At 38.2% G+C, this 25073-nt stretch overlaps 3 protein-coding genes across 5 annotated transcripts in view; 1 reads left to right on the top strand and 2 right to left on the bottom strand.

Annotated features, from left to right (window-relative positions):
• Positions 1-12025, bottom strand: part of LOC106883104 (uncharacterized) — a 28927-nt gene extending 16902 nt beyond the window's left edge. The window contains exons 1-2 of the mRNA XM_089345364.1: positions 11886-12025; positions 3628-3671 (exon numbers count right to left, since the gene is read on the bottom strand). Coding sequence (XP_089201490.1) covers positions 3628-3671; positions 11886-11954 — 113 coding nt within the window. The 5' untranslated portion in view covers positions 11955-12025. The remainder of the gene's footprint in view (positions 1-3627; positions 3672-11885) is intronic.
• A 1154-nt stretch (positions 12026-13179) lies between these two features.
• LOC106872841 (DNA-directed RNA polymerase III subunit RPC8) overlaps positions 13180-25073 on the top strand; it is a 74330-nt gene continuing 62436 nt past the window's right edge. Inside the window, exon 1 of the mRNA XM_089345370.1 lies at positions 13180-13315. The gene's annotated coding sequence lies outside the window, so the exon portion shown is untranslated. The remainder of the gene's footprint in view (positions 13316-25073) is intronic.
• LOC106872842 (uncharacterized) overlaps positions 18817-25073 on the bottom strand; it is a 44516-nt gene continuing 38259 nt past the window's right edge. For all 3 annotated transcript variants that reach the window (XM_089345367.1, XM_089345365.1, XM_089345366.1), the window contains exon 11: positions 18817-19429. In XM_089345367.1, the coding sequence (XP_089201493.1) occupies positions 19143-19429 (287 nt within the window). In that variant the 3' untranslated portion in view covers positions 18817-19142. The remainder of the gene's footprint in view (positions 19430-25073) is intronic.

The raw sequence follows: 25073 nt of genomic DNA, 5'->3' as shown, positions 1-25073 counted from the left end.
TAGAAGACCAGCACTCGCCCATGCATACCAGCCTCCCTTTTGCACGTCTCTGATGTTATCCAAGGGAAAGGCAAAGGGGCCGATACAGCTTGGCACCAGTGATGTCACAACTCATTTCTACAGCTGAGTGAACTGAAGCAACATGAAATGAAGTGTCTTGCTCAAGAACACAACACGCAGCCTGGTCCATGTGTTCCATGGCATTCAGTTAGTTATGGTGACGAGGGTTCCAGCTGATCCAATCAATGGAACAGCCTGCTCATGAAATTAACGTGTAAGTGGCTGAGTACACCACAGACACGTGTACCCTTAATGTAGTTCTTAGGGGAAGATTTAGCTTGATACATAACGTGACAAGGTTGGGCCTTTGAATTACAGACACAACTCAGGAATTGAACCCACAACCTTACAATTGTGAGCCGAATGCCCTAACCACTAAACCACACACCTATATATGGCAGTCCGGCACTGTTGGTGACAATGATGAAGATTCCAGTTGATCCGATCAACAGAACAGCCTGCTCATGAAATTAACATGCAAGTGGCTGAGTGCTCCACAGAGCGTGACAAGGCTGGCTCTTTGAATTACAGGTACAACTCATTTTTGCAAGCTGAGTGGACTCGAGCAATGTGTAACAAAGTGTCTTGCTCAAGGACACAACACGTCGCTGGGTATTGAACTGACAATCTTATGATTGTGAACCAATGCAAAAGCATGCACACAAGCATATGGCGGGCTTCTACACATTTTATGTCAATCAATTTCACTCATGGGGTATTAACAGGCCCACGATCAGAAAAGTAAACAAGAAAACACTTCCTCATGGTTCCACTCACTGAAATGGAACTCAAGACCATGGGGTAACAAAGGGAACGCCATACCCACACTTGCACCTAAGTAACACTTGCATACAAACACATACATCTACTCTTTACTTGTTTCAGTCATTTGACTGCGGTCATGCTGGAGCACTGCCTTTAGTCGGGTTAATCGACCCCAGGACTTATTCTTTGTAAGCCTAATACTTATTCTATCGGTCTCTTTTTGCCGAACCGCTAAGTTACGGGGACATAAACACACCAGCATCGGTTGTCAAGCGATGGTGTTGGACAAACACAGACACACACATATATATATATATATATATATATATATATATATATATATATATATATATATATACATATATACGACAGGCTTCTTTCAGTTTCCGTCTACCAAATCCACTCACAAGGCTTTGGTTGGCCCGAGGCTATAGTAGAGGACACTTGCCCAAGGTGCCACACAGTGGGACTGAACCCGGAACTATGTGGTTGGTAAGCAAGCTACTTACCACACAGCCATTCCTGCACCTCTCTTTTTTTATCGTTTACTTGTTTCAGTCATTATACTGTGGCCATGCTGGGGCACTGACTTAAAGAATTTTTAGTCGAACGAATCGAGAACTTATTTTTAAGCCTGGTACTTATTCTATCATTCTCTTTTGCCAAACCACAAAGTCACGAGGACATATACACACCAACACCAGTTGGCAAGTGGTGGGGGAGACAAATGCAGACACACACACGTATACAACTGGCTTCTTTCAGTTTATGTTTACTGAATCCACTCACAAGGCTTTGGTTAGCCTGGGGCTATAGCAGAAGACCAAGGTACCACACAGTGGGACTGAACCCAGACCCACATGATTGGGAAGCAAACTTCTTACTACACAGCCATGCCTGAACCTATATATTATATAAACTAGAAGAAGGACACCCAGAGTGTGGAATTTCTCTTCGTGATAATGTCATGATTATCACTTAATGACCATGTTCCATGCTGGCATGGGTTGGACAGCTTGACAAGGATCTGATGGAGCGAAGGCTGACATTATATTTCAGTGTCTGCTTTGGCATGGTTTCTATAGTTAGGAACCCTTCCTCGTGCCGACCACTTACAGTGCGTATTGAGTGCTTTTACTTGCCACCTTCACTAGTGAGGTCACTGATGGTAATAATAATAATAATCCTTTCTACTGGAGGCACAAGGCCTCAAATTTGTGGGGAGGGGGTTAGTCAATTACATTGACCCCAGAGTTTCATTGGTACTTAATTTATCGACCCTGAAAGGTAAAGTCAACCTTGGCGGAATAATAATAATAATAATAATAATAATAATAATCCTTTCTACTGGAGGCACAAGGCCTCAAATTTGTGGGGAGGGGGTTAGTCAATTACATTGACCCCAGAGTTTCATTGGTACTTAATTTATCGACCCTGAAAGGATGAAAGGTAAAGTCAACCTTGGCGGAATAATAATAATAATAATAATAATAATAATAATCCTTTCTACTGGAGGCACAAGGCCTCAAATTTGTGGGGAGGGGGTTAGTCAATTACATTGACCCCAGAGTTTCATTGGTACTTAATTTATCGACCCTGAAAGGATGAAAGGTAAAGTCAACCTTGGCGGAATAATAATAATAATAATAATAATAATAATCCTTTCTACTGGAGGCACAAGGCCTCAAATTTGTGGGGAGGGGGTTAGTCAATTACATTGACCCCAGAGTTTCATTGGTACTTAATTTATCGACCCTGAAAGGATGAAAGGTAAAGTCAACCTTGGCGGAATAATAATAATAATAATAATAATAATAATAATCCTTTCTACTGGAGGCACAAGGCCTCAAATTTGTGGGGAGGGGGTTAGTCAATTACATTGACCCCAGAGTTTCATTGGTACTTAATTTATCGACCCTGAAAGGATGAAAGGTAAAGTCAACCTTGGCGGAATAATAATAATAATAATAATAATAATTCTTTCTACTATAGGCACAAGGCCTGAAATCTTGGGGGAGTGGACTAGTCGATTACATTGACCCCAGTGTTTGACTGGTACTTCATTTATTGACCCCAAAAGGTTGAAAGGCAAAGTCAACCTCGGTGGAATTTGAACTCAGAATGTAAAAATAGACAAAATTTTGCCTGTTGTGCTAACAATTCTGCCAGCTCAGTGCCTTATTATTATTAATAATAATAATAATAAGAATAATAATAATAATAATAATAATAATAATAATTGGAAGCACAAGGTCTTAAATTTGGAGGAAGGGATTAAGTTAATTACATTGACTCCAGTGCTTCACTGGTACTTAATTTATCGACCTCCGAAAGGATGAAAGGCAAAGTCAACCTTGTCGGAATTTGAACGCAGAATGTAGCAACGGGTGAAATACCACTAAGCATTTTATCCGTGTGCTAACGATTCAGCCAGCTCGCCACCTTACTAATAATAATTATTTCTACTCTAGGTACAATTTTTGGGGGGAAGGGGGCTAGTCGATTACATCGACCCAGTATGTAACTGGTACTTGTTTCATCAACCCTGAAAGGATGAAAGGAAAAGTTGACCTTGGCAGAATCTGAACTCAGGACTTAGCAGTAGACGAAATACCACTAAGCATTTTGCCCAGCGTGAGAACAGCCACAAATTTATAGGGAAATAAGGAGTTACAGTTGACTGAGTCAAACTTGGCACATTGAGCCCACAGAGACATTAAATAAAGTTGATTCAGGTAAGATTTGAACAGGGGACCTGCAAATTGCAGTCTCAACAAAAGAATCAGAAATGCGCATACTTACTTTGGTGACCATCCTTTCCATTTAACGTAATATTCCACTTTACCCTGGAAACAATAAATAAAAATTATGAAATATTTAAAATTTAAATATAAACAAAATATATATATCTCTTTCCTTTCCCGAGCGTCTATTAACACTACCCGTATCACGTCCTCACGTTGTTTTTTGTTATTGTTTTTTGTCTTTTTTTGAACTTATATATATATATATATATATTTATTTATATATATAAGTTGAAAATGCACTGGGATTTCTTTGGGTTTTTTTATTTAAAAATTTTTGAAGACTTAACTGGTTTCATAGATTTCTCTTATTTACCTAAGTTTCAACATCATCTTCTTCGAAATAGTCACCTTGTGCAGCAATACACCGGTTCCAGTGTTCCTGCCACTTTTGGAATCCAGTCGGGAAGTTGTTTTCCACAAGCGAGTCAAGGATCTTCTGCGATTTGCTCTGGATCTCGACAACAGTGTTAAAACAGTGACCTTTGAGCTGCACTTTCATCTTGGAGAAAAGATGGAAGTCTGCAGGTGCAAAATCTGGTAAATAGGGTGGGTGTGGAAGTGATACCATGCTGTTTTTGGTGAGAAACTCACAAGTGAAGAGAGCTTGGTGACAAGCTGTCATGAAGAATCCATGACCCTAACCCTAACCCTAACTCCACAAATCTGATCGCTTTCGCTGAGTCTCCTCCCTCAAACACTTCAAAACGTTGCAGTAGAACTCTTGACTGACAGTCTAACCCAGAGGGACAAATTCTCAATGCACAGTACCACATTTCTGGGGGTGATGCTTGTGGCAGGTCTTTCAGGGATGTTCCTCTGCTTTTGAGGCATCTGTACCACTCAAAACGAGCCATTTCTTCGTGTCACTGTAAGCTTACCAAAGCATGGTCGATGTCTCTGTAGCAGACTTTTCAAATTTAACAAAAATTTCACATAGACGCAAGAATGGCTGTGTGGAAAGTAGCTTGCTTACCAACCACATGGTTCTGGGTTCAGTCCCACTGCGTGGCACATTGGGCAAGTGTCTTCTACTATAGCCTCAGGCCGACCAAAGCCATGTGAGTAGATTTGGTAGACGGAAACTGAAAGAAGCCCGTCGTATATATATATATATATATATATGTATGTTTGTGTGTCTGTGTTTGTCACCCCAACATCGCTTGACAACCAATGCTGGTGTGTTTACGTCCCCGTAACTTAGCGATTTGGCAAAAGAGACCAATAGAATAAGTACTAGGTTTCCAAAGAATAAGTCCTGGGGTCGATTTGCTCGACTAAAGGCGGTGCTCCAGCATGGCCGCAGTCAAATGACTGAAACAAGTAAAAGAGTAAAGAGAGTATTGACTCTTTGTTCCTGTCCATGACAAAAATCGTACAGCATACATGTGATCACAAAAACACAAATTTCACAATGTACGAAATAAACATAGCAATGCAACTCAACACACTGCCTCATGAAGGTCACTGCTTTCACTGCACACACAACTGTGTGCTACCATCTGTTGGCACCTTTTTGATACCTCATAGTTGCAACATAGATACTCATCTTTCTATCTTAACTATTGAAAATCAGTGAAATTTGTGAAACCGGCTAAGTCCTTTAAAAATTTAAAAATAAAAAGTCTAAATGAATTCAAGTGCATTTTCAACTTCTATTTTTTATATTATAGCAAAAACAGCTGTAAGCTAATGAAGCTCATAACAATTTATTCTTCCCTTGGAATTTTAATTTCTTATTACTACTCTGTACTCAGTGGAGGCTCAATGGCCCAGTGGTTAGGGCAGCGGACTCGCGGTCATAGGATCGTGGTTTTGATTCCCAGTCCGGGCGTTGTGTGTGTTTATTGAGCGAAAACACCTAAATCTCCACTAGGCTCCGGCAGGGAATGGTGGCGAACCCTGTTGTACGCTTTCACCACAAATTTCTCTTATTCTTACTTCCTGTTTCTGTTGTGCCTGTATTTCAAAGGGTCAGCCTTGTCACACAGTGTCACGCTGAATATCTCCGAGAACTACGTTACGGGTACACGTGTCTGTGGAATGCTCAGCCATTTGCACATTAATTTCACGAGCAGGCTGTTCCGTTGATCGGATCAACTGGAACCCTCGACGTCATAAGCGACGGAGTGCCAACAACAACAACAACTGATGCTTTGTTCTAAAACCACATAAAAAATCAATGGTGCTGGTGCTATGTAAAAATCACTGGTGATGGTAGAACATAAAAGGCACCCTGTACACTCAATAAAGCATTTGGCATTAAGAAGGGCATCCAACTGTAGAAGCCAAGTTAATACAGACCATGGAATGTGGCGAAGCCCTTCACCTTACCAGCTCCTCAGCATGGAAAATGGATATTAAATGATAATAACAATGTCCAAGTTCAAACAATACACTGTGTGAGAAAATGTCACTTTCTGAAGCAATAGTCAACCCAAACCTTTGAATGGAATTAGATGAATAAAAACTGAATAGAAGCTCCTATCCGATAGGCTGTACCTGTAGTTCAAAAACACTGCATCACGATGGTTCTGCAGAGGAATTATGTTAAGGATACATGTGCCAGTGAAGTAGAAGGTTCAGCTATTTACATGTTAATTCAGGAGGAGATAATTTAGTTAAATGAACTGAATCCTTATTCTTGAACTACAGGGATCCCTCGATCTTATCTATCTATACACACACACACACCTAAAAAAAACATAGGTAGAATACAATAGTTGATGAATGGTGTCACATGCATGAATTGGAAATCAGGTAACTTCATACCCAGTATTTACCAGGAAAAAGTACTGTGAAAAAAAAAAATATATATATATAGTTTGAATTTACAGAAAAGAGAAGACGAAGATAGGTGGAAGAACAACAAATAAGTGTATTAGTCTGATGCTCAAAAGTCTTTGACATTTTGAGTCTATGCTCTGCAACAAAAAAGATTGAGAGGAAAAAAATGGAGAGAGAGATTGAAAAAAAAAAAACAGAGAAAAAATGTGTAGGGATTAATGGTTCAACAAGATGAAAAATCTTTAATATACATATAGATATATCAAATAAAAGGAGGTAGTCATCATTTGGATGAGATTTAGTGCTTTCATCATCATCATCATCATCGTCGTCGTTTAACGTCCGCTTTCCATGCTAGCATGGGTTGGACGATTTGACTGAGGACTGGTGAAACCAGATGGCTACACCAGGCTCCAATCTGATTTGGCAGAGTTTCTACAGCTGGATGCCCTTCCTAACGCCAACCACTCAGAGAGTGTAGTGGGTGCTTTTACGTGTCACTCGCACGAAGGCCAGTCAGGCGGTACTGGCAACAGCCATGCTCAAAATGGTGTATTTTGAGGAATTCATCATGAGCACTGAATCTCTCCAAAGAAACAAAAGCACTAAATTAATAGTTTTCATCCAAACCCTATCTCCTTTTCTTTAATATATAAAATCTGTACATCACCTCTAACAATCTATACATACTTTCAATTATGACATGGGTTCTTAACCAGGGTCCATATAAGATTTTGGGGGTTTCATGCAACAAAAAGGTAAATTAGGGATCCACAATAGTATTTTAAGGGCTTCTGATGTATTTATTGCAAGAAACAGCTTGATTTCTTTCTCTAGCATTTTACATAGTTCAACCTACACAAGTTAATTTGGGAAAAACAAAATAATAATTTTGAAAGAAGTTTCTATAAAACTAGTTTTTTAAACATTGAATGGCTATAGGGGTCCACCAGAATAAAAATAGTAATCCAAGGCGTCCATAAATTAAAAAAAATGGTTAAGAACCCCTGAATTACGAAGACATGTGAAGTCTTGAAAGAAAAGTAGCTAGAATGTTTTGCTGGATGTGCAATATCAGTGTACATGTACAACAGAGTATAAACATCTTGAGAGAAAAACTAGACATCAGAGGCATCAGATGTGATGTGCAAGAGAGAAGACTGCGCTGGTATGGCCATGTTATGTGTATGCATGAGAACAGCAGTGTAAAGAAGCGCCAATCTCTAGTGTTGTAAATATTATCAATTGCACATATTCAATGTATGCATTTTGTCTGTTTGCCAGTGCTATGGGGAAGTCATCCCCAGAGCATTGTAATGCAGTGAACTAGTAGAACAAGCAAAACGCATAAATTGAATTCAATTTGACACAGGCATCATTGGGGCATACCAGCAAATTTGTATCTAGTCATAGACTGGTGATTCAGTTCAGCCCTGGTTCAATTCAGGTATGTGATGTTGGAAAGCCACAAAAATGGCAAAATATTGGTATTCATCACTCCTGAATGGGACTGGAGGTGAGATAGCTAGTCTGTCTATGACTTTCAAGTGTTTTAATGCCAAGGGCTGGGAGAGAGTCGTCCCCAAAGAATTGTACCACAGCAAACCAGCAAAACACATACACTGAGTATGGTCGGTCGATAATGTATATATAAATATAACATTAGAAGCACTTGGCCAAAAATAAACATCTGTATTGAACATTTGTATCTGGCTTTTGTTGACATGGAGAAAGCCTTTCACAGAGTCCTACACTCCCTTATATGATGGACAATGTTATAAATAGATGAGTGGTTGGTGAGAGCTGTAAAAGCTGTTAGTAAGATGAGAGCTGCTAATGAGTATAGCAAGTAGTCCTCCAAGGATCCGTTTTTAGCCCCCTCTTGTTTATTGTAGTCCTCCAAGCTGGAACTGAGACTGGCTGCCCTTGAGAGCTCCTCTATGCTGTTGACCATGTTCTTATTGCTGAATCACTATTAGAACTAGAGAAGAGATTTCAGGTATGGAAGCAAGGACTGGAATCAAAGGGCCTTAGAGTTAATTTAGCAAAGACCAAAGTCCTGATAAGTAGGAAAACAGACAAACCACAGATCCCTTCAGGGAAATGGCCCTGTTCGATATATAGAAAAGGTGTCAGGAGAAACACCATATGGTGTACCCAGTGCAAGCTATGGACACATAAGAGGTGCAGCAGTATCACTGGAAGACTAATAGGGAAAGTAGTCTTTACATGTGGGAGATGTGCAGGTACTTTAAACACCAGGAATGTACAGACTCCCTCAAATGTCAGGAGGGATCCTTACAAGTAGTAGACAGTTTCCGCTACTTAGGTGACCAAGTTAGCAGTGGTGGAGGTTGTTCCGAAAGCATAGCTGCAAGAATAAGCAAAGTTCAGAGAGCTACTACCTCTAGTAGTAATGAAGGGTCTCTCCTTCAGTGAAAGGCAGACTGTATGATGCCTGTGTACGAACAGCTATGCTACATGGCAGTGTGACGGACTGTGACTACTGAGGATAGGCAAAGGCTTGAAAGAAGCTAAGCTAATATGCTTTGCTGGATGGGAAATGTAAGTGTACATATACAACAGAGTGTATAAGAGGCATCAGATGTAGTGTGCAAGAGAGAAGACTGTGCTGGTACAGTCATGTAATGAATATGAAGACAGTTGCATCAAGAAGTGCATGCATGTGCATGTATCTGTCCCCCCACTGCTGCTTGATAACCAGTGTTGTGTTTATGTCCACATAACTTAGCTGTTCAGCAAAGAGACCAATAAAATAGGTAGAACGCTTAAAGAAAATAAAGAATAAGTGACCAATTCACTCAATGCAGTGCTCCAGCATGGCCACAGGAATGACTGTGTGGTCAGAAGTTTGCTTTCCAACCACATGGTTCCAGGTTCTGTCCTAAAGCTTGACACCTTGGACAAGTGTCTTCTACTATAGCTTCAGGCTAACCAAAGCCTTGTGAGTGGATTTGGTAGACAGAAACTGAAAGAAGACCATTGTATATATAAATGTGTGTGTGTGTGTGTGACTGAGTTTTTTTTTCAAGTGGTGGGCCTCATAGAGGCAAAGTCACTGAGTACCTTTCGAGTGTTGGGCCTCGCAGAGGCGAGGTGGCTGAGTTCCTTTTGAGCAGGCCTCACGGAGGTGAGATGACCGAGTTCCTTTCGAATGGGCCTCATGGAGGTAGGATGGCTGAGTTCCTTTCAAGCATTAGGCCACATGGAGGCAAAGTGACTGAGCTCCTTTTGAATGTTGGGCCTCATGGAGGCAGTGACCAAGACCTTTGGCTTGAGAAGACCCATCAAGCTGAGCAAAATCGCAGTTGTGGCAGATACCGGCATTGCGCAAATGGCACCCATGCCAGTGGCACGTAAAAGCACTCATTACACTCTTGGAGTGGTTGGCGTTAGGAAGGGAATTCAGCCATAAAAAACCATGCCAAATCAGACTGGATCCTGGTGCAGCCTTCCAGTGTGCCAGCTAAGTCAAACCGTCCAACCCATGCCAGCATGGACAACGGACGTTAAATGATGTTGATGATATATATATATATATATATATATATATATATACCTGTGCATATGCCTGTGTTTATCTCCCATCCTTGCTTGACAACTATGTTGATGTATTTACATTCCCATAACTTAGCCGTTTGGTAAAAACAACAAAAAAAAAAACTATAGAATAAGTATCAGGCTTTAAAAAAAAAGGATTGAGGTCGATTCATTTCACTAAAGATTCCTCAATGCGGCACCCCAGCATGGCCGCAGTCTAAAGACAGAAAAAAGTAAAAATAGAAGATAAAAAAAAACATCATACATATGCAGATACATACATGCAAAGTGTGGGAGGGGAAGGAGGAGGATGTTGTGTCCAATTGAAAATATCGACAGAGGAATGAAAAATGAGTGAGTAGTGGCGGGAGGTAGACGTGTATACAGATAGAGGGAAAGAGAGCCGAAGATAGATAGAGAGGAAGTATAATATGAAGGAGTAAGAGGAAGACATATGATAGATTATATCAAAGGAAGTAAACAAACGAGAGATAGAGAGAGGGAGAAAGAGTATAAAATCAAGGGAAGGTGTGAAAGTGCTTTATATATATATATATATATATATATATATATATATATAAGCATGAAATAGTTTATAAACATCATCATTATTGTTTTAACGTTCACTTTTCTATTCCTCCATGGGTCAGACAGAATTTGTTGAAGTAGAATTTCTAAACAGATTTATTAGACACATATATACCTACCCTTATATATATATAAATATATATATATATATATATATATATATATATATATATAAGACACACACAAACATACATGGACACACATATGTGTATAATAACATACACATTGTGTGTAAATATGTGTGTGTGTACACACGTATATTAATAAACATATATATTTACATGCTTATATATATATATATATATGTAAACGCATACATAGATATATACATACACACACCACTATATAAAAAAAATTATAAACATGCATAAATAAAAATGCATATACAGACATTTACATATATGTAAATATATATATATATATTTACACACATATATGTAGTCAAACAAGTAATTTTAAACACACTCACACGCACATATAAATACACAATTTTACAAGGAAAAGGTTTTGTGATTTCGAAGTGATGGCAAGTAAGCCGACACTACGAGGTCACTATCAACTCTCTCCACATAAATAAAAAAAAAAAGGAAGCCTCATAAAAAGTATTTTTATTCCTCAATTTTATGTTCCACTGTTTATATACATGACTTAATAATAAAACAATTATGATTTATACATGCAAATACACACACATATATATATATAAATATATATATACACACAAGCTTTTATAAATATATATTTCTAAATACATGCATACATAGAAATAGACAAATTTGTATTTATATACATATATACGTATTCACATTTACATATAGTTATATTTTTATACTATCTACATTTTACATACATCTTCCACAGTGTATATATATATATATATATATATATATATATATATATATATACATATATCTATACATATATGCCATATAGCATATATATACCCATCCATTTTATACATACGTGTGTGTATGTATAAATATAAAGAGACGCATGTGTATACACAAAATTAACACATGAGGTGTACAAAAATTTATGTATATACACATGGTTAGCCATACATGAATATATTAATGTTTATACACAAATCATTATATGCACACACGTATACATACATTATATATATGTATGTATATGCGCGCAGAGTTATAATAAATATACATAAACACTCATACATATAGGTTCATGCATTAACATAGACATACATACACATTCACACCTACACTCACACTCACAGTAATGTAGCAGCTAAGAGTGCAGACATGAATTACAGGGAAACACCATGGCTATCTTATATCTACTACTACTACTACCACCTACCTTACGAATACGTCGTTTCTGGATACATTCTGCTGCAAACACTCTGTCCCCCATATTCGGAAGTTCCATTTGTAAGAAGGCCCCTGGTCCCTTATTTTCAAAGGAGAGCAGGGAACTGGGTTTCTTTCCTTATCTTTCACCCAATTAACTCGGTTCCCTCTTGCACCTTGGCTCTCACTCTCTCTCACGCTACACTCACTCTCTCTCATTCACTCACTCACACTCTCACTCACTCTGTCTATGTATGTATGTGTGTGTTAATATATGTGTAAGTTTCCTTGTCTCGAGGATTGCTTGGCTTGCTTGCCTGCTTGCCTTCGTCTCTTCTCTCTCTCTCTTTATCTCATTCATTCTCTCTATGTATATATGTTTCTTTTTCATTACATTTCTCTCTTTAATCATTTTTACCATTTCCTTTTCACTCCTCCCCATGTGTTATCTCATACTTTTTCACTCACTATACATATACATATATTTATCACTCCCTCTCTCTATGTATATTTATTTCTTTTTGATTCTGTTTTCATCTAATCCCTTCCACCATTTCTTTTTCTCTTCTGCACTTTCTCCGTTTCTTACTTTATCAAAAGATATTGGTGTATTACTCTCTCATATATATGGTTTATTCCTTTTCTCTTCCTAATCTCTTTTACCATTTCTTTTTTCCTCTCTCGTTCTCTTACATTTTCACTCACTCACTATACATATACTTATCTATCACTTTCTCTATGCCCCTCTCTGTACTTCTTTATACTTTATTTCCCTCTCTAATCACTTTTACTATTTCCTTTTCTCTCCTCCCCCTCTCTTTGTTTCCTATTTTATCTCTCACTCACCATACGTATATTTATCTAAATATCACACTCACACTTTCCATCTACTGATATAGTTGTCTGTCGTTGTCACACACACACACACTCTTTCTATGTATCTCTTTCAGTCTTTTCCCTCCCTATTTCTTTCGCTCTTTCCTTTCCTCTCCTCCGCTTCTCTTTGTCTCGCACATTAGTCCTCACTCCCTATAATTTATCTGTCTATCACGCACTCTCACACTCACAACATTCTCTTTCTATGTATGTATCTATCTGACACATTCCCTCCTATCTATCTTTCTCCATCCCTTACTCTCACTCTATTGTCTAATTTTCCTTTTCCTCTCCCCCCACCCCGCTTTTCTGTTACAGTTTGAAGCGGCGCCTGCGCTTCACATGCTATTGGTGTTGATAATGACGATGATGCTGATGAAGGTAATGGGAAGCTGCTGCTGCCGTCATCTTCGTCCTTATTGTTTTGATGATGCTCGAAGACGGGCAGTGGACTTGTGCTGCTGCTGGGATTGACACAACTGCTGTTGCTGATGATGATGATACAACTGAAAGGCTGAGGGTAGTGGCGCGACATCCACCACTCGTCCTCCCACTCTTGTTATGGTATGTCGACTCTCAAGAAGGGAGATAATCTTTAATCTTGTATAGGTCGGAGGTAGCGACGGCGTGGTTCCATAGTTTGTGTGTATATATATATATGCATCTATGTGTGTGTGTATGTATATTTTGTGTATGTCACTAAACATCTATGTGTATGTATCTTTTATCTTTCGCTTGTTTCAATTCTAAGACTTGCGGCCATGCTGGGGCACCACCGTGAAGAATCTTTCGTTGAATGACTCGATCCTAGTACTTATTCTATAGGAAACCTTTTGCTGAACCACCAAGTTATAGGGACGTAAACATACCAACATCAGTTGTTACAGGCACAAAGATTGACACACACACACACAGTTGTATGTATATATGCATAGATAGATCGATAGAGATTACGACGGTCTTCTTTCAATTTCCGTCTACCAAATCCACTCACAAGGCTTTGGTCGGTCCAAGCCTACAATAGAACACACTTGCCCAAATACAACGCAGTGGGACTGAATTCGGAGCCCTGTGATTGGGAAGTAAGCTTCTTTCCACACAGCCACATTTGCGCCTATGCATGTTAATACTGCTCGGTTCAGGCGAGAAATGATCCGACATTGGTAGTCCCCAAGTCAGTTCCTACTGATGAAAGTCGCTCCAACAACTGAGTATTTCAGTGCTTTTTTTTTTTCTTCTTTTTCTACATTATAAGTAAAATTAATATGAGTCCATCCATTTTCCTTTTCTTCTATATTTCTTTTTTGTTGGCAACGGCCGGGTGTGAGTTCATGCAATTTAACTGCTATTTCTAGCAGACTGACCACACTGTCTTCCCATGGATGGTACCAGGTTAAGTCGAACGTTGGTAGGAGACGCGGCTGCGAGACAATCACTGCTGCGGCGGCAGGCTCTCAAAGTAAGGGGAGATAATCTATAATCCTATATGTGTGTAGGTGTGTGAGTGTGTGTAAACCTGCATGAATGTGTGTTGGTCTGCTTGGCGGGAGAGATAGGTTTTGGCATTTGGCTGGGGTTTTTTTACCTCAAGTCAGTTCTCTAGATCAGTGCTTATCAACCGGGGCCCACAGTAGTATTTTTTGGGTCCATGAAAAAAATTTGCTTTAAATATCTTCGTCGTAAGAAACATTTAAGTTTCTTCCTCGTGTTTTACAAAGTTCTGTCGACACAGGTGAATGTGTGAGAAACGAAATAATAATTTTGAAAGAAGAGATCTATTGAATGGCTGTAGGGATCCACCAGAATAAGATAGTAATCAAAGTGGGGTCCACATAGTAAATTAGGGATCCATGGTAGTATTTTAAAGGTTCCTGAAAAAATTTTTACTTTCGATGTAAGTATTATAAGAAACAGCTTGGTTTCTTTGATGTCTTACATATTTCGACCTATGCAAGGGAATGTGTTGTAAATGAAATAGGAATTTTAGCGAGATCGTTGCCAGTGCCCCTGGACTGGCTCCTGTGCGGGTGGCACATAAAATACACCATTTTGAGTGTGGCCGTTGCCAGTACCGCCTGACTGGCCTTCGTGCGGGTGACACTCTGAGTGGTTGGCGTTAGGAAGGGCATCCAGCTGTAGAAACTCTGCCAAATCAGATTGGAGGCTGGTGTTGCCATCCTGTTTCACCAGTCTACAGTCAAATCGTCCAACCCATGCTAGCATGGAAAGCGGATGTTAAACGATGATGATGATGTGTCTATAGGAAAATGGTTATACACCATTAGGTGTACACCCGCTTTCCTATATTAAATCTGTAGAAACAACGTAACGCAGACTCTGATCCATCAACACAACAATATTTATTTACAGAGGAAATAGGTCTGTACTTCGCCTCTTGGTTGCTGACATGTGAGAGAGCTCTATTAGACGTCTGACCTCTTCACCGGCCAGCCAGAAAAGAGAATGAATAAGGGCGCCAAACTTGGATGTCCAATCACCACGCATGCGCACCAGACAAGGCGTTACTACATGTCTTTAAAACTAGTTTTTAAATACTGAATGACTAAGGTCATCTACTAAAATAAAATAGTAATTAAGGGGTCCATTGATAAAAAAATGTGATCAGACTTCTTATATACAAGGTTTCCAAGATTGGTAGAAGGGATGGAAGGGAGGAAAAGTGTCTCGCAAACTGAAGACGTGGCCTTGGTACAAAACTTCTCTGAGAAACCCTGGCTTAACTGGTACTTATCTTATTGATCTCAAAAGGATGAAAAACCAAGTCAACTTTGGTGACATTTGAACATATAAAGCCAGAAGAAATGCTGCAAAACATTTTGTTCGGAGAGCGAACAATCCTGCCAGCTCACCACATTAGGAACTGGAATAAAATAATGCATGACGTACAATTCCATTTATCTGCAATCCTGGATCAATACATTTTGAAGTTTAAAAATTTTTGCAGGTGGAATTCTGGTTTGAATACCCCATTTAACCTCTCATAACATTTTTGTTGTTTGGAATTTTCAGAAAATTTAAGCATATTTTTGTTCTACACACAGGAATTTATATGATTATGTAAAAAAAAAGATTTTTGAGTGTGTGTGATTTAAGGGTAATTTAGCTGTTGTTTTTAGTACATCTCGCAACCACCAAATACCTTCTTGGTTTCTTTGTCACTTTGACATGTATTGATGTTTTGTCAATATTTTTTCCCCCATAAATACATTTAATGGAATGATGATGCACCGAAAGGTGATCCATTGCTGGGATTTGAGCAAAAATTTGAGCTGTCCATATTTTAAACTGATTTAGAAAAAAAAAAATTCAAGAAATAGAGGATACATGGTGATGAGGTTTAACCCTTTACTATTTGGGTTATTCTACCAAATCTAATGTTTATTAATATTGTTTTAAATTAATCATGCACTATCTTGTAGTTTAGAGACGTCAATGATGTGATTGCTTAGTTTTAGAATGACATTGTAGGGTTCAGGTGAGAGTCCAGATCTGGTCAGTTTCAACATAAAACAGGTTAAATAGTTTGAATGCTAAAGGGCTGAAAAATATTTTTAAAAATTTTCTTTTTGCGTAACTGTATGAATTCTTGTATGTAGAACACAAATTCATAAGAATTTTCTGAAAATTTTCTGAAAAAAGTTATTAGGGGTTATATGGGGTGCTTAAACCAAAAATCTGCCTTTTTTTCTGTTGACTCTCACCCAAAGAATGAATGGTAAAGTTGACCTTAGCTGGATTTGAACACAAAGTATAGTGGTTTGGAACAAATACTGGCCAGGGATTTCATCCAATGCTCATCTCCAGTCATATCCAAACTGCAGCCCATGGGTCCTTCTGAATAGCACACCTAATAAAAAATTACATTCAATATTTTAAATAGTGTGGTCGTCCTGGTGATGAGCCATATTTCATGCAGCCCACTTCTAGCAAAAGGTTGCAAATACTTTCATAACCAGCTCTTGTAATTTGTCGCCTATGAAAAAAATCCATACCAACCATGACTAACCTTACTTTTTGAGGGAGGTGTTGGGGGTGGTCTTTTCTGTTTCACTTTCACTTTTCAATTCCAATGGTTTTGTTCCAGTTGATTTCAAATTGGTCTCTTGATGTAATTTTGTATGCTAGTCATGGAAATGAAATCCATTTTTGCCTTAAATTAATAAATATATGTGTAAGCGTGGCTGTGTGGTAAGAAGCTTGCTTCCCAACAATATCGTTCCAGGTTCAGTTCCATTGTGTAGCACCTTGGGCAAGTGTGTACTACTATAGCCTTGGGCCAAGTAAAGCCTTGTGAATGGATTTGGTAGATGTAAACTGAAAGAAGCCCATTCTATATATATATACAGCAATAAGAAAACGGAGGGGATTAATAGGTGGTATTCATCCACTTATAGACATTATATTTTGCCAATTTATTTATTTACTAAAAGGACAATTATAACAATACATATACATATATGACATATTATGTCCTACATATATGACATATTATGTCTTACATATATGACATATTATGTCCTACATATATAATATATAAAATGCAAAATATAAAATATCAGTAATTATAAAAATATAACATATAGTAATAAAAATTGGGATAATATCTTACAGCTGAATACCACCTATTAATCCCCTCCATGTTCTTATTGCTATATAAATTAATGGTAAAATAACTTTTTACCCACACCCATTTATTACACTTGGTAATGTAATTGCCATGCAATGAAAAAATACTAGTGCAATAATAATTGGGTATTCTTCCAGCAGTATATTGGATAGATATTATCCTTTAGTGGGTTGGATTCACAACCTCTAACTTTCTTGGATTTATATATATCATCATCATCATCGTTTAACGTCCCCTTTCCATGCTAGCATGGGTTGGACGATTTGACAGGACTGGTGGACCAGGAGGCGACACCAGGCTCCAATCTGATTTGACAGAGTTTCTACAGCTGGATGCCCTTCCTAACGCCAACCACTCCGAGAGTGTAGTGGGTGTTTTACGTGCCACCGGCACGAGGGCCAGTCAGGCGGTACTGGCGACAGCCACACTCAAAATGGTGTATTTTATGTGCCACCTGCACAGGAGCCAGTCCATCGGCACTGGCAATGATCTCGCTCGAATGTCTTTTCACGTGCCAGGAAGGCTACGAACGATCTTGCTCGAATGTCTTTTCACATGCCACTGGCACAAGTGCCAGGAAGGCGACATTGGTAACGATCACGCTGGTGCTATTTACGTGCCACACTGGTACATGTGCCATCTCGATTTCGCTTTCGCTTGCCCCAACAGGTCTTCGCAAGCAGAGTTTAGTGTTCCTACAAATTTAGTTCGATTCCGATTTCACTTGCCTCACCATGTCTTCGCAAGCAGAGTTTAGTGTCCGATGAAGGAATGTTACGTGTAAGTGGGCTGGCTACATCCCTGGCAGAGGCCTTGGATTTTGGTCTCACTTGGCCTGCCGGGTCTTCTCACGCACAGCATATTTCCAAAGGTCATGGTCACAAGTCATTGCCTCAGTGAGGTCTAATGTTCGGAGGTCGTGCTTCACCACCTCATCCCAGGTCTTCTTAGGCCTGCCTCTTCCATGGGTTCCCTCAACCGCTTGGGTGTGGCACTTTTTCACGCAGCTATCCTCATCCATTCTCACCACATGTCCATACCAGCGCAATCGTCTCTCTTGCACACTACAACTGATGCTTCTTATGTTCAACTTTTCTCTCAAGATACTTACACTCTGTCGGGTATACACACTGACATTACTCATTCATTGGAGCATACTGGCTTCATTCCTTGCGAGCTTATGCATGTCCTCAGCAGTCACGGCCCATGTTTCAGTGCCATGTAGCATGGCTGTTCGTACACATGCGTCATACAGTCTGCCTTTTACTCTGAGTGAGAGAGTCCCTTTGTCACCAGCAGAGGTAAGAGCTCTCATATATATATATATATATATATATATATATATCTATATACATATGTATATATATATAGGGAAATGTGTTGTTGAAAATGCACCTAAATTTCAAAAAACTCGTAATTGTTTAAAATATATTTATTTCCATATATATAATAGTTAAAATTAAATTGGTAAACGATATTATGAGAAGACGATAGTTGATACACAGTAAGATGGAATGTCAGAGTCGTAATCAGTGTGTAAGGATTCGTTCTTTGTTGATAGCCATTATGTAAAGATGAAAGAAGTTATGTTGAAAATATCTTGCCTCGTTGGGTTGGTTATAAAATTTAAGGTAGAATTTTTCTTTGTACAGTTTTGTGTACATGTTCTCTTAGCAGATAGAATGATGTTGTAAGAGAACAGATATAGAGCTAGTGAAAGTTGTAGGGTTGTGGGATGTTGTCTTACAGTTGCTGACAGTAAGTTTCATTTCTCTTGCTGGCCATTGTCTTTAGTAGCTGCTGGGCTTCATTGGTGGTACTGTTTTTCAATTTTTTATGGAAAAAAGAAACAATCCTTTTTGTAAGATTTCCTTGAATTCCTTTGGACTTGTACCAAAAGTAAATCATGATGAACGTACCAAGGAAGACTGCAGCAAGGATGACTATGCCAAAGCTCATTGCAAAACGTTCAACTTTGCTGTATGTTCCTGATATAGCAACATCAAAACCTTTTGTTGTTGTTTTGTTATCTGCAAAAAATGAAAAGTAAAGCATATATCTTTTGTTTTTGATTAAAAAAATAGTAATATTTTCCAGGGTTAGCCATTTTCATACCAACCTGCTCAAAAATGCTTTTTTTTTTTTATGATACAAATTCCCTGTTTTAAATTGATTTAAAATCTTCTATCAAAATTTCAAGTAAATTTATATTCTAAATACCAGCTAATTGCTTTTATGAATTTCAAAATTCATTGAAACAAAGGCAATGTATTTTAATGGAAATATGGTAAGAAAAAGGTTAACACACACCAGTATCCTAGACTACTATATCTAAAAGATTAGATGTTACCCTTCAGATCAGTCTGTCATTTAGTGAAGTTACGTGGCATTAGCAAAGTTAACATGTATTTTCTTCTTTCTAGCACAAAAATGGATGGTCAATGGATCAGTCTATCATTTAGCAGAGGCAGCAATTACATTTACCCATTATTTCAACAAGAGTTTCCCATAATCCAAACAGAAATTGAAAAAGTGCTTCATTATATCGATTAAGTAGAGTGGGAGAATTGTACTTTAAAATATGGAACGCCTCCTTTAAGCAAAGCTTGCAATTATAGCGCTGGCCCTGGTATGGGAGTCCAGAATGGACCATTTTAAAGTATACTGGGTATTTGTGCTTTTGAGGTGATGAATGTGGTTGGCTAGTGTTGTAGATTTACTGTGTTTGTCATATCTAAAAGAGTGCAAATGAGCTGCATAGTGTTGCTTGAAGTTTTTAGTTGAACCTATGTATGCAGCTGTAGAGTTCTGTAGCAGATGGGTTACAGTGCATTTATATATTACGTTATATCTTACGCAATGCGTTTGTAGCAGGCAGATTGTCATGGAGCGACAGTTACAAGTAGATGAAACTTGGGAGCTGTGTTCTGTGGTGGATGAGGCAACATTGTTGGAGGATATGTTATGTGAGGATGTAGAAGAATCTAGATCAATGGAATTATTACTGTTATAGTTATTATTCCCTCCATTGTTATTATTATAGGATATGGTGGTATTATGACTGGGTATACTAGTGGGCTGGGATCTATTATGGTCGTGTTCAAGAGTCAGTGTTAGGTGTACGTATATGAATGTCTATGTTGAGTATATGCATGCGCTGAGTGCTAGTATTACCATAGTTATAGTTGTGTGAGTTTTGATAATAGAGTGAAAGTTTATGTTTATTAGAAGTTGCTATAATAGATTCGAAGTTAGGAGTGGTTGAATAAGACAATTTCAAAGTGGATCTGTTAAATATAAAATGGTATTTATGTTGTCGGGGGAAGTTAGAGTCAAGTATTTTGAAGAAAGATTTAGCTAAGTTCCTAGTGTTAAGTGAGAATGGTGGGGTGTACCACAGTATAGAGCGGCCACCACTTTTTTGGGGGGTTCTGTGTACGTTGTAATCTAAATATTTAGGTGGAGAATAGTTGTCCACACTTTTGGTGTTGCTAATTGCTTTATTTATCCTAGATTTAGCCCTAGTGTTATAAGTGTGTTTGTGGGGTCTGTTGGAAAATGTAGGTGGTTGGTTGCGGTTATGATTATTGGTATGTCTTTGGGATGTGATTTGGGATATAAATTGTTTAAGTTGTGTGTTATGGATGTATTTTATTTGTTGGGAGAAACCATTAGCAGCGAGAGCTTGATTGTTGAAGATTTCTTCGGAAGAGGATAGATCAGATATGCGGGTTGAAATACCCATGACTATGTTATCGAAAGTAGATCTGTGATGATTAGAGTGAACGTTGAGGTATTTCAGGTATTGGTTAGGTTTATGATAGGGGGAATATTATGAGTTTGACAGGTTTAGAGTAACGTCTAGAAAGTTAGCCATTTTATATGCGTTTTCAAATGTGATGGATAGATTCAGATTAGAGAAGAATTTGTGTAGATCCTTTCTAGTCCTTTCCAGAGAAGATTTATTAATGGCCTTGGTAAGTAATAAGGCATCGTCCCTATATAGACCTCCGTGGATATTAGGGAAATGTGAGCGCAGTTAATGAAGTATACATAATCCAACTAAATCAGTGGCCTGAGCGGAATCAGATGATCCCATGGTTATATCGAATAAGTTGTTAGAGTTATTATTATGTTGGTTAGCTTGGTACCAGAGTTTGTTTTCAAAGGATATAAGTGTTTTGCATGCATTAAGTATTATGTTGATTTCTAGTGGGGTTATGCTAGTAAAGAATAGGTTTAACTCTATTTTTAGAATATATCACTACTAACTCTATTCTCTTATTTTCCTTTAATACTGTTCTTAGAAAGCCACATACACCCTCACCACTTACAGGTTCCTTCATAGCCTGACACTATACACAATATAAATACCTCTCCACATTACCTCCCCACATTCCTTCTCTCTACATTTCTTTACTAAACTTATGCTTCCACCCCCACATTCTTCCTTTTGCTCCCTCTCCTTCTTCTTTCCTTCTTGTCAGAATAACTGACCATACAACAGCTGACTACTATCAGCCATATTTCTCACTTGAATTACTTCTTCCCCCTTCCTTCCTGTCTTAAGGCTTGACCTCTTAATCCTACACACATCTCTCACTTGATTCAGGCTATCCTTTGAAAAAACAAAGCACAGAGTACTCCAGACACAATATGATACATATCCACCTTTGCTACTACAATTATCTCCAGAAAATACCCACAAGGATTCTTTACATGAATGTTTACTGCTGGAATGGAGCTACACTCCAAGTACTGTTTCTTCTTTGTTCTTTTTTCTGCGCATCGCTCTCACTTCTTACTACAAATCTCCTCTTATAGATGTAATAATCCATTCTTCTACTATTACCGTCTCCGATGAAGGGATACATTGGATTTTCCCTGAAACAACTGTAAGACTTTATCCATAAAATATAATTCTAACTTTGCCATTGGTCTCTTTATCCTTTTCTTTATATATATATATATATATATATATATATATATATATATATATATATATATATATGTAAGGCCTGGTGTTTTGGTTATGTATTTGTCTGTGTTTTAATCATACCTAATGAACCTATTATTATAGGGATTGTTTCTGTGTTTAGGCTCCACATTCAGGTAACTTCTATTTCCAGATCTTTGTATTTTGAGAGTTTGTCCATTTCTTTTCGGAATACATTGTCATCTGTTGGGATTCATATACATTGATTAGAAGGCATTTCTTTCTTCGATGACCTCTCACAACTATATCCAGTCTATTAACCTTGACTTCTCTATATGTGTGTATTGACATATCCCGGGGTATGGTTGCTTTGTCAGTTTCAGGGATATGCTTATTCCATAGTGTTGACATAGATTCCAGTGTATACAGGTCCCAACTCTATCATGTCTGTAGATATAGACCTTCTTAGCCAGGATTGGGCAGCCAGAGACAATAAGATTTATTGTTTCTTCCGATCACCACATATTCTGCAGTTGGTTATTGTTTTTTTTTTCTTCATTATGTGTTTCTGGTGGGTCATGATTAAAAATCGTTCAGTCTCAATTTAAATCCATTGTTGGGATTTTACTTTGTCTATTTCTTTTCAGTCTAGCATATCCCAGTATTTGCCATGTAAGGCCTTTTCTTGCCATCATTTTATCATGGTATTTTGTTGTTCCAGTTTTCGTTTAGATTTCAGTTGCTTTATAGCTTTTGTTGTTTGTTATTTTTTTCTTCTTAGTTGTCAAGTACTATGATTTCTTTCCTGTAATTTTCGGCTTCTTTAAACACAGAAAACAGTTTCATGTTTTGCTCATGTTTAGTGGCTATTTGCATCAATTTTCTTTGGTTCTGTGTGAGATATTTCTATAATCCTGTGCTTGTTATAGTAGTTTTCTAGTTGTATAAGGCCTCTATCACCTTTAATTCATTGCATAGATAACCTGACTATATCAGATTTCGGGTGGTGTATTCTAAATTCTATCATTATTTTTCTTATTTTTTGTCTAGTTTTGTTAATTCATTTAGTGCCCACTTAAGAATATTGTAATTGTAACTTATAACTGGGACAGCCAAACTATTGATACCTATTACGTTTTATTTTTTGCATTAAGCTCTGTTTTCAGTATTAATCTAACTCATCTATAGTATTCCTTCTTCATCTTCTCTTCCATTTGTGTGTGTTGTAGTATATCTAGTTTATTGGCTCCTAAGTATTTGTATGTCTGGCTTTAGTCTAATTCTCTAATTTCATTTTCTTTATTTAGTGTGTTATTGTTACTCTTAACTACTTTTCCTCTTTTCATGGTTGCTTTGGCACATTTTTCTAAGCATAATTCCATGTTAATGTTTTTGGTAAATCCATGCCCTGCCTATAGCAATGTTTCCAGTTGTTTTTGTGAGACGGAAACAGGTGTCTTGCTGTAGAGGAGGTACAAGGTTACTCGGCTAGGAATAATGAAAGAGAGAGAGAGAGAGAGAGGGAGATCAGGAATGAAGAGAGAAACAGAAATGCTGCTGCAAAGGAGATACATGGTTACCCAACCTGAGGGAAGAGCAGTAGAAGGAGACAGAGAGAGAGAGACAGAGAAAGAGAGAGAGAGTAGGAGACAACAGGATAGAGATGGTAGCAAAGTGCTAGGGATGCACACAAGGGATGGGAATCAAAATATAAATAGGATGACTGAGTAAAGGAAGAGAGAGATATAGATGGTGGCAAGTGCGAGAGCATACCTGTGAGGTTCAAAGGTCATAATATAAGTGGAAGGATATTGGCAAAGAAGCATGATTAGAGAGTGGGGAGGGAGAGTGAGAAGTGAGTGGCAAAAACCTGGATATATATCCAGTCTCTATCATTTGCCATTGAGGTAGTCTGCAAAAGGAACCCATAGGATTGGTCCTTCTGCTCATCAGTCAGCTCAGATCAAGGAGCATAGGCAGAGATAACTGTAACTGTTAATTTACCTATCATAAGTCTCATCTTAATTACCCTATCAAATACTCTGACTACCTCAGTTCCCTTATCTACCCACTTTTCTGCTAACAGTATGCCTACACCACCCACCCCATCCCTCCTGCCAACCTAGAGGAATTTGAATCTCTGTCTCTTATCTGTGAAGAATCTAGCTGAGGTTCCTCTCCATCTTCTTGCACACCACACACATCAACATGGTGTTGCTCTAACATTTCAATAATCTCCCCATTCCTTCCTTTCATTGTGCCAGCATTGATGGTGGAAGCCCTGAGATTGAGTACTTGGGAGTGATGGCGGGAAGGTATTTTTTTACATATCATGCTACGTTGTTTTCTTCTGCTCTAATGCTGAGTTCACATCCAATAAGTCCTCTTCCCCCTCTTTTTCTTGGTACATATAGTCTATCTGTGTCACATTTTGGGTGGAGTGTCCCATATCTAGTTAGCAACGTCTTTGTTTTCTGAAATTTTTCTGTCATTTCTTTCTCCATCAATTTATCCATTTCCCAAATCCCCAGGTACTTATAGCCCGTCTCTTCTATCTGCTTCATAACCTCTCCCGACGGTATCGATAACCATCCATACATTTGATTTTGCCTCTCTTCAAGACTACACATCACACTTTCTCAGTCTGAACTCCATTCTGATATCAGCACTGAAAGTATACACCGTATCAACGAGTGAACTGACTTGGGCTTCATCCTTATCATAAAGTTTGAGGTCAT

Source organism: Octopus bimaculoides, chromosome 29 (assembly GCF_046866305.1).
Source record: "Octopus bimaculoides isolate indiv1 chromosome 29, ASM4686630v1, whole genome shotgun sequence".
Classification (NCBI taxonomy): domain Eukaryota; kingdom Metazoa; phylum Mollusca; class Cephalopoda; order Octopoda; family Octopodidae; genus Octopus; species Octopus bimaculoides.
The sequence above is the reverse complement of the archived record's forward strand: the minus strand, read 5'-3'. Positions and strand labels throughout refer to the sequence as shown.